General features: G+C 47.9%; 1 protein-coding gene across 2 annotated transcripts in view; it reads right to left on the reverse strand.

Moving 5' to 3' along the window:
- Gabrb2 (gamma-aminobutyric acid type A receptor subunit beta2) overlaps window positions 1-15,264 on the reverse strand; it is a 134,601-nt gene extending 119,337 nt beyond the window's left edge. For both annotated transcript variants that reach the window (XM_069993955.1, XM_069993954.1), the window contains exons 1-3: window positions 15,098-15,264; window positions 13,788-13,879; window positions 12,776-12,843 (exon numbers count right to left, since the gene is read on the reverse strand). In XM_069993955.1, coding sequence (XP_069850056.1) covers window positions 12,776-12,843; window positions 13,788-13,879; window positions 15,098-15,168 — 231 coding nt within the window. In that variant the 5' untranslated portion in view covers window positions 15,169-15,264. The remainder of the gene's footprint in view (window positions 1-12,775; window positions 12,844-13,787; window positions 13,880-15,097) is intronic.
- Window positions 15,265-15,590: the final 326 nt, after the last annotated feature.

Here is a 15,590-nt window from a genome sequence, read left to right on the forward strand (position 1 = left end):
CCATTCTCAATAATTGTAAAAACCATAGAGAATCAAAGAATAAATCTAACAAGAATTATGTAAGGTCTATGGGAGTCAATTTAACAGGAATGTGTAAGAACTACCAGGAGAAAAACTATATAAAATTTTACTGAAGAACATAAAAGAGTGCATAAGTGGAGAGGAATATCATGTTCTTCAATCAGAAGAACCAGTGTGGTTGAGAAGTAAATCTCCTCCTCTAGTCCACAATAAAATTTAAAATGAATTAATATTGTTGTAAAATAGTAATTTATTAAATTTATTAAAGTGTAAAGACTTTTGTCAATGAAAACTATTTCATAATGATCAAATATAAAGTCAGAGCTGTAAACATAAATGAAGAATATTTGCCTTACATTTAATACTAACTTAAATCTGCATGGTGATGGCTCAAAATGTAAGGAAGTATCAATGAGCCGATTACAGGGGGAAAAAACAGGCTTACAGGCAAACAGGATTTGCTATGTGACAGAAAACTTTCCAAATCATTAATGAGCAGCTAGCTGTCCCAATGACACTGAACAACCCATCCACCTACATAGCGACCTACGTGTTTTTGCTTTACATCTAATCCCTATTTTAAATGGGTTCCCTCTTTTTAAATAAAAATTCTATGAAAGAGAGAAAGAAGCTGTGTGCCAGTGGCTCAGGCCTGTAATGCTCATTACTCAAGAGGCTGAGTTTTGAGGATCACGGTTCAACGCTATCCCTGGCAGATTCCTCTGTCTATTGACCAGCAAAAAGCTGGAAGTGGAGGTGTGGCTCAAGAAGTGATCCAACAGACTTGAAGAGAAGAATCCAGGGTGAGTGTGAGGACAAGCCCCAGGAGAGCATATACACACTAACACAGAAGGAACATTTGAACATTCTCTTCTTACAAAAACTCTTCATGGAGACAAGCCACATTAAAAAGTTCTGGACTATAAAGTATATCATTCACACATTCACTACTTAAAGAAATATTTCTACAGGGTCTTCACGTGTATTCTAACCCACTAGTAAGAAAAAAAAAAAAACCACCACCAAATCTTCCAAAAGAAAAGAATCTAAAAATAACACAAAATGGTGATTCAGATAGAAAAGTGCAAATGGCCTGTAAACACAGAAATGTGTTTGAGTTAACTGACAGTGAGATTTAATTAATCAAAGAAATAACCAATATACCTATCAGCTTAGCAAAGGTAGAGTGGTACCGACAGAGACTCAGGGCTGATCGGTGAGCATATGTAAATGGAGGGCTCATACTCCAGTGCTGTGAATACTAATGAGCATATGTTGAAAAAGGCACAGCTCTGTGATATCGAAATCTACAATGGGGACACTCTCTGGGGGTTCTTCAATTTAACTCTTAAGAATTCCAACTTCTAGGGCCTTTGGTTCAACAATGCCTGACCAGAAATGTACTCAGTACCTTACTGACATTAACTGTAACCTCCCTGTGCAGCATCTTTACCAGAAAATTAAAAAAAAAAATTGACCCCTGGAAATAAGTTTTCAAGAGTATCAGGGGTAAGCGTGGAGAAAATTTCAATATAGTTTAGTTCATCATAAAAATGTCCTGCAAATAACCATCATAAGGCCCATCAAAAAGAGGCCTGGCTTGATAAATACTGTGCAGACATACAATAAAATTTCATGCAACCATTAGAAAAATTATAGATGGTATTAAAAGATGTTCCTGAACTATGAAGTGTGATTATTATATCTGATAACCTATACTTTATTCAGGGCAGATTTTTGTGTGGAGCAAGAACTGAATTCGCTCCCCAGGAGTGAACCACGATTTATGACATCCAGGACGAGAAGAGATCATAATCCTCCGTTTATCCACTAGTCCTGACGATACTGAAACACTGGTAATTATGACACTGCTGTCTAAATGAGGTGGACTGAATGTGCAGAGTTAGACTTCATTCTTGTGTTATCTGTTTGACTTTGTGGGTTTCTGAAAGTCACCTGACACATAGAGCGTGGACTAGTTACCACCTCCTTGAAGGCAGATAGAGGCAGGCCCAAATTCTTTAACTTTAGAAGAACACAGAGGCAAGGCAGAGGGACAAAGTCAAACTGCAGTCTTGATTCTGGCCCTGTCTAGATGCAGCATTGTTTATAAACAAGGGAGTTCAGTGATGAAGCTCTTCCATCCGACTAGAAGATGAACACGAGAGCTAACTCCTACAGAAAGTGACCATCTATACAACTTGTAAGATAAGGTTTTTAATTTTTGTAGAGAAGATTCACAACGCCAAACATTATCTACAGACAAATCTTCCTATCTGGATCCAAATTAACAAATGTATTCAACAGATTTGTATAATTATATAGTATGTTAACTATGAGCATATTAACATTACATGCGGATACATGGATACTGATAACATAACACCGAAATCTATTATAGGTTAGGAACGTGCATGCAAACTGTATGTATGAATAACCATAGTTGCTAAAATGGTTTTATCTATCTGAACTTCTTGAGTCAAAACAGGAGGTCCAAATTCACAGGATTTAGATAGAAACCACATCCCTTCTATCTAAACCGAAAATGAAATAGCGGAGTGGGGACTGGCTTTTAGGGTGTAGTTATTAGCTGCAGCTCACATTTGAGGTGTTCCACAAAGCTCTTGGTGATACAGGCCTGGCACACAGCTGCGTGCTGCCAGGAGGCAGAGGTCCCCTCAAGATCCAGAGGTGAGCCCTGACAGGGGGAAGCCAGCTCCTGGGTGCTCCTGAAGGAGACGCTAAGACCCGAGTGCCTTTTTCTTCTCTTTTTTGCACCCTGGGTATCACACAAGCACCCCTACCAGGCCACGCAACCAAAGACCAAAACTGTGAGCCTAAACGAACCTTTCGTCCCGTTCCGTGGATTACCTCAGGCAGTCTGTCACAGTAATACAAAGGTGACGGGTCCAAGAGTCCTATAAAAGCAGTAGGTCAACTTCTTTTGATTAAATTTTAATAATCTTGCCTCGATTGTGGGCACTGAATTACTGCTTTATTTAACTCAGCAACCTCAAGATACTCCGCCAATCAAAACCAGCCTTGCTGACTTGCCAGCTATGAGAATCGACAAGAAGCTACTGTGGTGGACATTTTCTCTCCACGTAAAAATGTAGGGAAAAAACCTATCACTGCTAATAAGAAAGAACCAGTATGTATGTATGTATGTATGTATGTATGTATGTATGTATGTATGTATGTATGTATGTATGTATGTATGTATGTATGTGTATGTGTATGTATGTTGGTTGTGGGGCTTGAATGCTGGGCCTGGGCACTGTCCCTCAGCTCTTCAGCTCAAGGCTAGTGCTCTACTGCTTGAGTCACAGCGCCACTTCCGGCTTTTTTCTGTTTATGTGGTGCTGAGGAATCGAACCCAGAGCCTCATGCATGCGAGGCAAGCACTCTACCATGGAGCCACCTTCTGAGCCCCAAAGAACCATCTTTTAAGCAAGGAGGAATAGCCAAATTCTGTCATCCCAATGTGTTTTCTAAAGTGTCAATACTGTCCTATTTGGTAGATGTCTTCAATCACTCACTGATACCTTTATTCCCTATCAGTCTATCAGCCCAGGTGCTGGGCCGGGGGGCATCTCACAAGCTGTCAACCTTTCCCAATAGGGTGATGAGTATGTTCACATAAATGTTAACAGAGTCACTTAATCTAAATGGAATTTTTTAATTAAAAAAAATCAGAGCTGGAAAATGTTTATCTTCCTTTTGCTTATTCCTAAAGAGTGCCCCCTATTTTTACCTTTGCTCGCTGTGAAGATATTTAAGGCCTATCTTATCATAGCAACTCCCCAAGAACTCTGTGTCTCTTCTGCCCAGCTCTCAAGACACTGTAATTAAGCTTTATCCTAGGTACACACCCTACAATTCCCATCCACTTATTAGCTGTGCAATCTCAGAAATGACACCCTCTGCCTAGTCCCTGAAAGGCAGTGCGGCTACCTGCTCTGAAGGGTTTCCTGGGAGCATTAAGTGAGCTGGTAGGCGTTCTCTATATTTGGTCGTTGCAACCTTACCTGTCACCATCCGGCCCTGTGTCTTTTCATACTGTCCTTGCTCCACTGAGCTAACTTTCCATCTATTCACACGATCCTGTTCCTTTTTGCTCTGTTTTCAAGCTTTCTCCTTCTCCCATGAAATCTTCCTCAACAAATTCTACCCACCGGGAACTGCATTGTTTCGAAAACCCTTCTTACACCTAGGGACAAATCCATCTTCCTTAGTCTCTGCGATCATGATCATCTTCAGAACTAACCTCATCATGACTCGTGTTTTTAAGAGTGACCAGATAGTGTCCAGGAGGGAGTCACCTAGACAGATTTTACAGGTGCCAAGTTTAGAACCCCAGATTAGACCTATTGAAGCAAGTTCTGAGTGTAATGCAAAGGAGATGCCTATCCATTCTAGAATCAGAGGAAGTTTCCTGCACAGAAAAAAATAATCACTGTAAAATGTAATTCACACATTTTGTTTCTAGCTATTTATTCCATCTTCTTATTCTGCCATCCATCACTTTCCTGTCCCCATATCTCCTCCTCTTTGTCCCCTTGGGCGATGAAGATTAATTCCTCAAAGTTTCAGCTCTAGGCCTTCATTCTGTCCAAAAGTTACCTCCATCTTGCACAGACCAGTCGGTACAGTGCCAGCGTGGTCTGAATCCCACAAGTATCTCCTGCTCACCTGACATATGATGGCCATTCAACTACTGCTCCAACAAATTCTGTCTCTGCTATTGAACACCTAGTAACGGTCACGGAGAACCACTCTTTAACCCCTAATTGTCGCCCTGGCTCTCTCACATGTCCCCCTTCTAAGATATATGTTGACTCACCTTTAAGACTCCATGAATTTAATTGTTGCCATTGTGTTAGAAGAAAATTTATTTCATCTTCAATTGCCCAAGAATTACTTCTAAGTTAAGGCCTCTTGGCAGGCAAATGGGCAGTAGTTGCCAAATTATAAAGCAAAGAAATAAGACTTGGCAATAGAAATGCTGATAAAATGTTTAAGAAAATGTACACCAGCAAAAGCGAATGGCCTGCCCAAAGCTGAAGGCCCACACACAGTCTCATATTTTTCAGAGTAGAGTGTGACATGATAATTTAGATCTATTTATCTCCTGGTTTAATAAAGTACATGCTTGGCAGATAAAATGCATGACAAAGCAACAAATAAATTCTGTGTTTCTTTGAATAAACTTGTGCAGCCACTCTGGAAAGCAGTACAGATGTTCCTCAAAAGACTCCACATAGAGCTCCCCTATGACCCAGCAATCCCACTCCTGGGCATTTACCCAAATGATCACAAACAAGGCCATACTAAAGCTACCAGCACAACTATGTTTATCACAGCATTAGTCACCATAGCTAAGATATGGAACCAACCCAGATGCCCCTCAGTAGATGAATGGATCAAGAAAATGTGATACATACATACATACATATATATATATATATGTTACATATATTATATTGGAGTTCTATACTTCCATCAGAAAGAATGGCATTGCCCCATCCCAAGGAAATGGAAAGACCTGGATACACACACACACACACACACACACACACACACACACACACACACACACACACACACACACACACACACACACACACACACACACACACACACACACAAAGTGAAGTAAGCCAGGACCAAAGAAAAGTAGGTTGCATGTTTTCCCTCATTTGTAATAACTAGAATATATATGTCTATGCTATTCTTAACTGGGGCTCACAATAGGCCAATTGCAAAGCGTATAGGACCATATATAATGAAGTGTATCAACATGAACTACAAGAATTGGAAATTCTTTGTGTGCCTCCCAATTTATTTCTGTCTTTTGGACTCTTTTTTTTGGGGGGGGGGTCCAGTTGTGGGCCTTAACTCTGGGCCTGGGTGCTGTCCCTCAGCTCTTCAGCTCAAGGCTAGCATTCTACCACTTGAGCCACAACAACACTTCTGGCTTGTTTTTTCTGCTTATGTGGTGCTGAGGAATCGAACCCAGGGCCTCATGCATGCAAGGGAACCGCTCTACCATTAAGCCACCTTCCCAGCCCCTAAAAACCAATTTTTAATGGCCTATTTTCAAAGTGTTTTCACATCATCCAGAACTTCTTACAAAACAATTCTGGAAAAACCAAATAATACCAGAATAGAAAGAACAAAGAATAACTGGAAATATATGAATCAAATTAATATATGGTATTTAAAAACAGACTTCGATTTATGTTATTTAAATTCAGTTATACATTTAGCATTTTATTTCCCTATTGTTATTAGTGAAGCATAGGTAAAACTAAATCATTTTTTAAAGAAATCAATAGCTACAATTGTGGCTAATAATTTAAAAAATGAGTGTATTAGATTCCTGTGACTTTGCAAATAACACACAATGAATAAAAAAATTCCCTATGTTTGCATATGTTTACACATAAGATTACGGAAAGAATGTTGAAAAAACACGCCAAAGTTACATTGGTAGTAGATAGTGATATGTTTTTATGAAAAATATTCCTTCCCTTGCTAAAATGTACAATATAATACTTTACCTAAAAACACCTAAGTAGCCAGTGTAAAATATGAATTAGCAAATGCATATGAATTAAAATGTAGTTAAGAGAAAAAAGTGTCCGCGAATTGATGAGGATATGGATGGTTACTACTACTTTTAAGTATTTCTCCCCCCACAATGTAAGGTTAAACACATGTGAAATGGGCAAGTAAGCACAAAGCCTCCCAATCAATACCTCCTTTCTTTGCTTGCAGATGAAAAACACGTCACTTGTCTACCGATGGTTCTCATACAGGACAATTGTGCCACCAGGGCACACGTGACTTCTAGAGACTTGTTGAGTTTGTCACAATTTCAGGGGTGCCACTGAGTTCTTTTAAGTAGAGGTCAGGCCTGCTGTTAAATTCCTAGGGTGCACAGCTGGACCTCAGGAATTCTGTGACTCTGGGATCACGTGATCCGGGGCCAATGCGTGAAAGGCGGTACTTCCGTGCCTGCTTTCCTGCCTGCTTTCCAGGCAGGGCCTGCCCGCCACAGCACTCCAATCAAGCACAACACCCCCAGGATGCAGCAAAGGCAATGGAAAAGAATTTGCTTGCAGCTGAGGCCTTGAGGATGGACAGACACTGGCATGCACGAGTAAGCGGTGCGGGTAGATACCACATGTGGTAGATACCCGAAAAGAGCAGAGAAGAGGAGAAAACAGTCCACTCTTGGAGAGGTAGTGTAGGAAAAATGCATCCAAGAAGGACAAGTTCAGTTGCCAATTAGGGCTTTCAAATGTAATTTTATAAAAGGAAAGTGTGATCTTTTCCCGTTTGTGTGTGGCCACCCACAACTTAAGACCAAGATGGCAGTTGAAAGCTCTGGAAACAAGACTAGGCAAGATTGTGACAATTACTCATCCCACATGACTGGCACTGCTGGTTACTGACAGATTTGGCTGAAGTACTGGAAAAATTGCTAAAAATATTAACCATTGGCACCATTTATTATGAGAGAAACTATGTCAAAAGCAGCACCCTTAACTCCTCAAGACTTTATACCAATCTACCTTTATTGCCTGGTCTAAATTGTGCTTAATGGATGTGATATGAAATGTCTCACAGATGGCAGCCATATCTTGTACTTCAACTGGATGAAGAAATTACCTGGGAGACTCAGTTTCATAAAATTGATTTGTTTTGAAGATAGAGAGAGATAAGCTACTGCAGCATCTCCTGAAGGATTGGTTTATTTGAGCCATCACTATTCCCGCCCACCCCCCAAAAAGAACAGAAACAACTCCAGCCAATCAGGGTGCTGACGGGATGAAATACTCACACATGGAGCTTTGCAGCATTTACAAATGCCCGATGCTGCAATTCTGCACCAGGGAGGTCACTGATTGCTCGCTTAGTGACCTTGAACAAGTCACCTAACCTCTCTGGGCTTCAGGTTCTTCTTTCATAAATAAATAAATGGATGCAATCTCACTTTTTATAGCAGGCTTGATTGAGATAACGAGCATTAACATAATGACTGCATAGGTGAAGGATCCCATACACTGTGGCTGCAATTATTTCATTATATTAATGGGATGATGGTGGAGATGTTTAAGCACTGGGAAGGCAGAGGGAGAAGAAGGGGAGGGGGGAGCCAGGCGGGGAAGGAGGAGGAAGAGGAAGGGAGGGAGGGGAAGGAAGGAAAGAAGGAACAGGGGAAGGAAGAAAACGAGGAAGAGACAGAGAAGCAAAAGGAAAGGAGAAAAAGGGGAAGAGCCTCCGGGTTGGAGTTCAGCCTGCCTGTGACCTCGGTGTATCTCCACGTCCTTCTCCACAGTCCCTGCTTCCCAAGGCCCTTCCTCTCCACCCCCTGCCCCGCACCTGTGGAGAGAGCACCCCTCCACTGCAGACAACAGGCGTGTCTCCCTTCGGCAGGAGAGCCCTTGGCTGCTGCCCAGCGCTCTTGCTCCACCACCGTCCCCCCTTCGAGCCCCCCACCCCCCCCAGGCCTCCCGGAGCCCGGAATCTACCTGGTTCCCTCTTGACATCCGTTTGTGAGCCCCAACTGCCTTGGGCAAAAATATCATAAAAGCAAACACTATATAAAAAAAGGCAAACTCCTGAGTAAGGCACCTAGCCAGCGACGGCATCGGACCCGTGTCCATGCCTCGGCAGCAACTCTAACCTCCACTCCAACCCCGCCCAGTGTCTTAGAGATCCATCTCACTCAATGCACTTCCTCTTCTCCCATCCACTCTTCAATATGCCTTTGTTTCCCCCAGCACAGATGTTTATCCACAGATGTCTAACCTTTTTTTTTTTTTTTGGGGGGGGTGGGGGGTCCGGTCGTGGGGCCTGAACTCTGGGCCTGGGTGCTGTCCCTCAGCTCTTCAGCTCAAGGCTAGCGCTCTACCACTTGAGCCACAGCGCCACTTCCGGCTTTTTTCTTTTTGCTTATGTGGTGCTGAGGAATCGAAACCAGGGCCTCAGGCATGCAAGGCAAGCGCTCTACCACCGAGCCACCTTCCCAGCCCCCGTCTAACCTTTTCACTGAGCAAATTTTTATGCAGTTGGTCAGTATACTATATTCTGACTACGTTCTAGGTATTTTCCTCCTTCAGCACACCTATAACCCTAAATTGAGGTTCTTTCTACATGGCTGTTTTAAAAGGCAATGCCTTGAGGGTGAGCATCGTGAGTGCAGGGCCTAGTTTCCTGCAGAAATGGTTTAGTGTAAGACGAATTACACGGAGCACTGCTGAGAAAACGGATTGTTCGTTCAGGATCTAGGGAGGACACACACTGGAGGAGAAACTCACCTGTCTAGTCTGTAATTTATGACTGTGATAGAAGAAGAGAGACTATGGTATATGCAAGACAACTTGAGCTATTAAATATATAGCAAATACCCAGTGACTGGTAAAGTTTTTTTTGGGGGGGGGGGAGGGGATAAAATTGATTGGAGACAGACTCCTAGGGCCCTTATTTGACTGCTCTGAGAGAGAAGACAAGACCCAGAGCTCGTCGGCTCGATGGAAGAACATCAGGTGGAAAGTAAGAACAAGGGATCTGGAGGTTCCGTTCTGCGAGGTCAGGGGATGAACGGGCGATATCATGGCTGTATCCATCAGGCTCCCACGCGCCTGCCTCCCCGTGGCTGCTAAAGACCTATTTGTTGTTGAATGAGATTTTAAACTGTGCAGCTGGTGATGCAAGAAACATCTGTTCAAAAGGAGAAGAAAAAAAAAAAGCCGTACTTTTCTCCACTTGCTATCCCATAGAAAGGTAATTTGTGTATGTGTTTACTAGAACTCGTTCCTCAAAAGTGAAATATCGCCGCACTCGCTGGCAAGATGGAGAAGGAGCTGCTGCGAATGGAGAGAGAGCTATTTCAGTCCTCAATCCTCAGAACCAGATTTGAATCTCAAAAAAGGAAGAAAAAAAAATAAGGGAATTTTCATCAAAGAATCTTAACAAAAAGATTCCTGCCAATTTAACTAAGACGGCTAAAAATACACCCTTGCAAGGCCCCGCTTCCCGCTTCCTGCCCAGGGGCGTTGGAGTTGAGGATCTTCCCTGAGGTGGCGGTCCCAAGAACCACGTGGCTGCCCGGCCAATACCAGCTTCCAGAGAACTCACACTCTGCTCTTTAGGAATATTCTCTCCCCCTCTCTGTCTCCCTCCCCCCTCCTCTAAAGTTCTTTATACCAGTCACTGTTACTAAGCTGGAGGTACATGGAACAGCGGGCTGGAAATGAATTTAGCATATCCCTTCTCATCTCAAAAAAGGAAGAAAGTGAGGCCTAGTACCGTCTGTGGTCAACGCAAGCATGCTTAAAGAATCGGGTAGAATGGACCCCGGGGTCACTGGACTGCTAGCCTAGTCTTCCTTAGGCACAATTACTAGGAGGTCTGGAACTCAGGACAGGTGAAGGGCTACCTGAATAGGTAAGGACGCTGGGCCTCTCTAAGGATGAGAGCTGGCACTGCCATCCATGAATCCTGGTCCAGCTGAGCATCTTTCCATCACTGTCGCTTAAAAGAGCATCGCGTAGATGCGGACCTTTATTCCTTCAGTACAGATGAGTCAATGACAATTTAGCTCATCTAGCGCCTACCATGCGCTAAAGGGAGATACGCCATAATAAGAGTGGCAATTACCAGATATTTCTGTCCACAAACAATCCCCACTGAGGGAGAAATGTGTTAATCAACTAAATAATCAATCAGCCGTTCTTCAGGAAGTAGATCTACCCCCAAGATCCTATCCTTGTTATTCCTGTATAGAATTATTATTTGCCACCAACACACAGCATTTGTTAGGCGCCAACGGTAGAGTTCAGCATGTGTTGCTTCTAAGCAACTGACCATATATTGTAAACCAAAGTTAACAGCAACCTATGTTATCAAATTTCATTTTGGAAGCTGAATATGAGGTCATCAAGATTGCTAGCTGAACTAGATGCTAATTTTCAACAAGTCAAAATGTGGCTGGACAAATCCTTGAGTGTTACCATGAGGCTAAGAAAGGAGTCTGGCTCGGAATTTTTAACACTTGGTTTTAATCATTAATGCTGCAATGCTGTCCCATTTACAACCTGACATTATTTTTACACTTCCAACATCCCATGATTTTTCAGCAACAGTAAATAGCCTGACGTGATGGCACTTTGCTTTAGCTAGAACTATATTTTGACTAGCAGGTCTTGGCATAATGTCCACCTCAGAATACCTTCTGCAGGGGGAAAAGGAGCAAAACTTTTAGGACAGTGAAGAGAGGAAAGCTTTACCACTCGAAGAACTTTTCCCACATAATACATCGGAGTGCTCGGCTAGCATCGCGCAGTAACCTGTAGCCATTTCATGACTGTCTTTCAGAAGTCTAGAGCTACCATTTTCAAGGTGCTCCACAGAAGCAGCTGGTAAAATAAAACCTGAGAGGAAAAGAGCATGCAGAAATGGATGCCTAACATCTTGAGACACCTACAGACTGTGACTTAATTGTGGATAGTGCAAAATGCATAGGAATAATGCTGGTGTTTGAGTTTGCTCTGTGAATTCTGGGAAATTTATGTCATGCTGACAGCATGCCCAGCTCCGAGTACGTGGGCCCTCTTGAGTTAATTAGTGTGTACTAACTTTAGGTCACACTCAGTTAGGCGTCTAGTGCTGACTGCTGGCTGAGAAGTGTTTGCATGGAAATATACGCATTTTATCTCTCTAATTATTATACATCCAGGATTTGTCGACAGAATGATACCACGTCATTTTTTGAGGTGCGCAGTATGTTTTCTAGATTTAAGTCTTATGGTGCCCTATCTAGAGAAACTTTTCAAAGGGGTAAGATTTCAGAAACACAAGAAAAATTCAGGGGAGAAGTACCCCCCAACGAGAGGGGGAATCTGGGACACCTGTCCTTGTCATGCATGTCTGCAGTGCTCCAACATGGGCAGCAGGGGGCGCTCCTGCATGAAGCAAAGCCCCCACAAGGGCTTTGCTTAGGGAACACTGGTTTTTTCTTTGAACCTTACCCCTACTCCAAGCAAGAAGTCACTAGTGGGGGAGCTGTCAATCAACTGTGCAAGCTTGAGATTCACCATGAACCACAACAGACAAGTGACCGGAGCTGACACAGGGCTACACCTGCCTTTGGGAAACTAGGTAGCCTGTTTCCTTTTCTCTCTTTTGGTGAACAGAAGGGGTTAAAGGCGGTGGAGAGCAGTGGGAATGGGGGTGTTGGCATGAACTACACACTGGTGATCTCCAAAAGCAACAAGTGGCCATCACTAATTCAGGACCCGGTATGGCACCTTTGTCACCGGATCGTTTGGATGTTACATGCTCTCGAAAGACATTTCCAGTTCAAAATAAAACCATCCCAACAGACCCCCTCCTGCCTTCCACAGAACAAACCACCGGCCGGGCCAAGTCAGTCCCTGGATGGTTAGGGTCTGAGCAGACGTAGCCGCCCTCACCCCACGCCCCGGCTGCGATTCCCATGCAGATGGGCCATGCATTTCACTCACTACTCCCAAGACGCAAGCTTTGGACCAGGTTGGGGAAAAAAATATCATGAAGCACCTGGGAGGAGGGGGGAATCCTGGTACTCTAGAACACAGCAAATTCCAAAGCAAGTCTCCCAGCTGCTGTCCCCAGGCAGGCCGGCACCCCACAGCCACGTACCCACCCCATGTACCCTCCCCCTTCCCCCCCCCCAGACTTAGGCATAGATCTCAGCACTCACCATGTTGACTTCGGACACCATGTCGATGCTGGCGATGTCAATGTTCATCCCCACAGCCACGGGGGGTCCTGGGAACCAAGATGGACAGCAGCTTGACGCCCCCCAGAAGGCCTTCCTCCCCACCCCCCACCTCCACAGTGACTCCTCCGGTGTTGGTTTGGGAAGAGGACTGGAAGCCCTTCTAGGAATTGCTCCCAGGTGTGCCCAACTCCAGGGGCTTCCCCACCCAGCTTCGGTGTGTAGGGTTTAACTATTTCGGTTCCACAGGACTGTGGAACCAAATTACATGGGACTATCAGCTCATCTAGAGCTGTGGAGAGACTGAATCCTTTACAACCCTCCACCCTTACACACACACACACACACACACACACACACACACACACACACACACACACACACACACACACACACACACCATGCTGTGAGGCTCCCAGGACTGGATGGAGAGTCTCCAGACTGAGCCGCTTTCCACCAGGCTACAATTTCCAAGCAGGCAGCCACAAGGGGTTAATGCCCCTGTACACCAACTGCCGGCACCTGCACCCTGCCCTGGGAGGTCATGGCTTTTTTTTTTTTTTTGCAAGCCAGATTCTCTGGACACTGAACTTAAAGAGGTTTGTGTGTCCGGGAAGCAAAGACAGGAGAGCTAGGGCGGCGGTGGATGGGCAGGGCAGCAGGGTAGCAGGGCAGCGAGGGCTGGGAAGGAAGGGAAGGCAGGGAAGGGAAAGGAAGGGAAGGGGACCGGGAGGGGAGGGAAGGGAAGGAAAAGGAAGGGAAGGGAAGGAAAGGAAAGGGAAGGAAAGGGAAGGAAAAGGAAGGGAAGGGAAGGCAGGGCAGGGCAGGGCAGGGCAGGGCAGCATCTCCAGATCGGAGCCCAGGCCAGGTCTGCCCCGGGCCGGCGTTAGTCCCGGTGAGTGAGTGTCCCAGGGCGGCCCCCCACCAGCAGGTGAGGGGAGCGGCTTGGGCGGGAGCCGGGCTGTGTCTGGCCGCCAGGGCAGTCCCCCCTCACCTCCAAAATCGGGTCTGAGACGGATGTCGTAGCCCTTCAGGAGCCTGTCCACCGTCTCCTTCACCAGCGACATGTTACTCGGGTCATTGACGCTACAGGGGGAGAACCAGGCACAGGCATCAGGGCCGGAGCTTGGGGGTCCCTGGACCTCCCTGCACCCCAGACCTCCCTGAACCCCCAGACCTCCCTGCTCCCCAGACCTCCCTGAACCCCCAGGCCTCCCTGAACCCCCAGACCTCCCTGCACCCCAGACCTCCCTGAACCCCCAGACCTCCCTGCTCCCCAGACCTCCCTGAACCCCCAGACCTCCCTGCTCCCCAGACCTCCCTGCTCCCCAGACCTCCCTGAACCCCCAGACCTCCCTGAACCCCCAGACCTCCCTGCTCCCCAGTCCTCCCTGAACCCCCAGACCTCCCTGAACCCCCAGACCTCCCTGCACCCCAGACCTCCCTGAACCCCCAGACCTCCCTGAACCCCCAGACCTCCCTGCTCCCCAGACCTCCCTGCACCCCAGACCTCCCTGCTCCCCAGACCTCCCTGCACCCCAGACCTCCCTGAACCCCCAGACCTCCCTGCTCCCCAGACCTCCCTGCACCCCAGACCTCCCTGAACCCCCAGACCTCCCTGCTCCCCAGACCTCCCTGAACCCCCAGACCTCCCTGCTCCCCAGACCTCCCTGCTCCCCAGACCTCCCTGAACCCCCAGACCTCCCTGAACCCCCAGACCTCCCTGCTCCCCAGTCCTCCCTGAACCCCCAGACCTCCCTGAACCCCCAGACCTCCCTGCTCCCCAGACCTCCCTGCACCCCAGACCTCCCTGCTCCCCAGACCTCCCTGAACCCCCAGACCTCCCTGAACCCCCAGACCTCCCTGAACCCCCAGACCTCCCTGCTCCCACAGACCTCCCTGAACCCCCAGACCTCATTGAACCCCCAGACCTCCCCGCCCCCACCGGCCGGGCAGGCAGGCACCCCAGACTTCCCTGCACGCTCGGACCTCCCCGCTCCCCCACCCCGGGCAGGAAGGCGCCCAGACCTCCCCGCGCCCCGACCCCGGCCCGGCAGGCAGGCGGGCGCCCCGGACCTCCCCGCGCCCCGACCCCAGGCGGGCGCCCCGGACCTCCCCGCGCCCCGACCCCGGGCCGGCGCCCCAGATCTCCCCGCGCCCCGGACCTCCCCGCGCGCCCCGACCCCAGGCGGGCGCCCCGGACCTCCCCGCGCCCCGACCCCGGGCCGGCGCCCCCACCCCGGCGGGCAGGCGCCCCGGCGGACGCCCGCTCCCTCCCGCCGGCCGAGCCCGCGGCCCGCTCACCTCTGCGCGCACGCGGCGGCCAGGAGCAGCGGCAGCGGCCAGACGCCGCGGCCGCGCCGGGCTCTCCACATCCCTGCGGTCGGCGGGACGCGGCGGCCGCCGAGGACAGCGGACCCAACTTAGTCCGCCCGGCGCTGGGAGTCGAATGCGGGGCGCATGCGCGCGGCGGCCCCAAACATCAAAGGGACGCGGCGGCGGCGGCGGCGGCGACCGCGCGCGGCTCCGGCTTCGAAAAGAAGAGCAGTTAAAGGGGAAGGGAGGCGCGCGGCGCCCCGAGACGCCCCGGAGGAGGCCGCCCCACGGGCCCCCGGCCGCCGTCGCGGGGTCCTTCGGTACCGAAGAAAAAAGGAGCAACCGGAGCCTCCGGTAAGTTTGGGTCGCGGCGGGTGTGAGGCGCGCGCGTGAGTGCGCGTGCGCGCGAGCCGGGCCGCGCGGAGCCCGCGGGGCTGGGGGCGGCGCCCCGGCCGCGGCCCGGGCAGGGGGGGGGGGTGAG

Source organism: Dipodomys merriami, unplaced genomic scaffold, assembly GCF_024711535.1.
Source record: "Dipodomys merriami isolate MVZ:Mamm:240054 unplaced genomic scaffold, mDipMer1.0.p SCAF_44, whole genome shotgun sequence".
NCBI lineage: Eukaryota > Metazoa > Chordata > Mammalia > Rodentia > Heteromyidae > Dipodomys > Dipodomys merriami.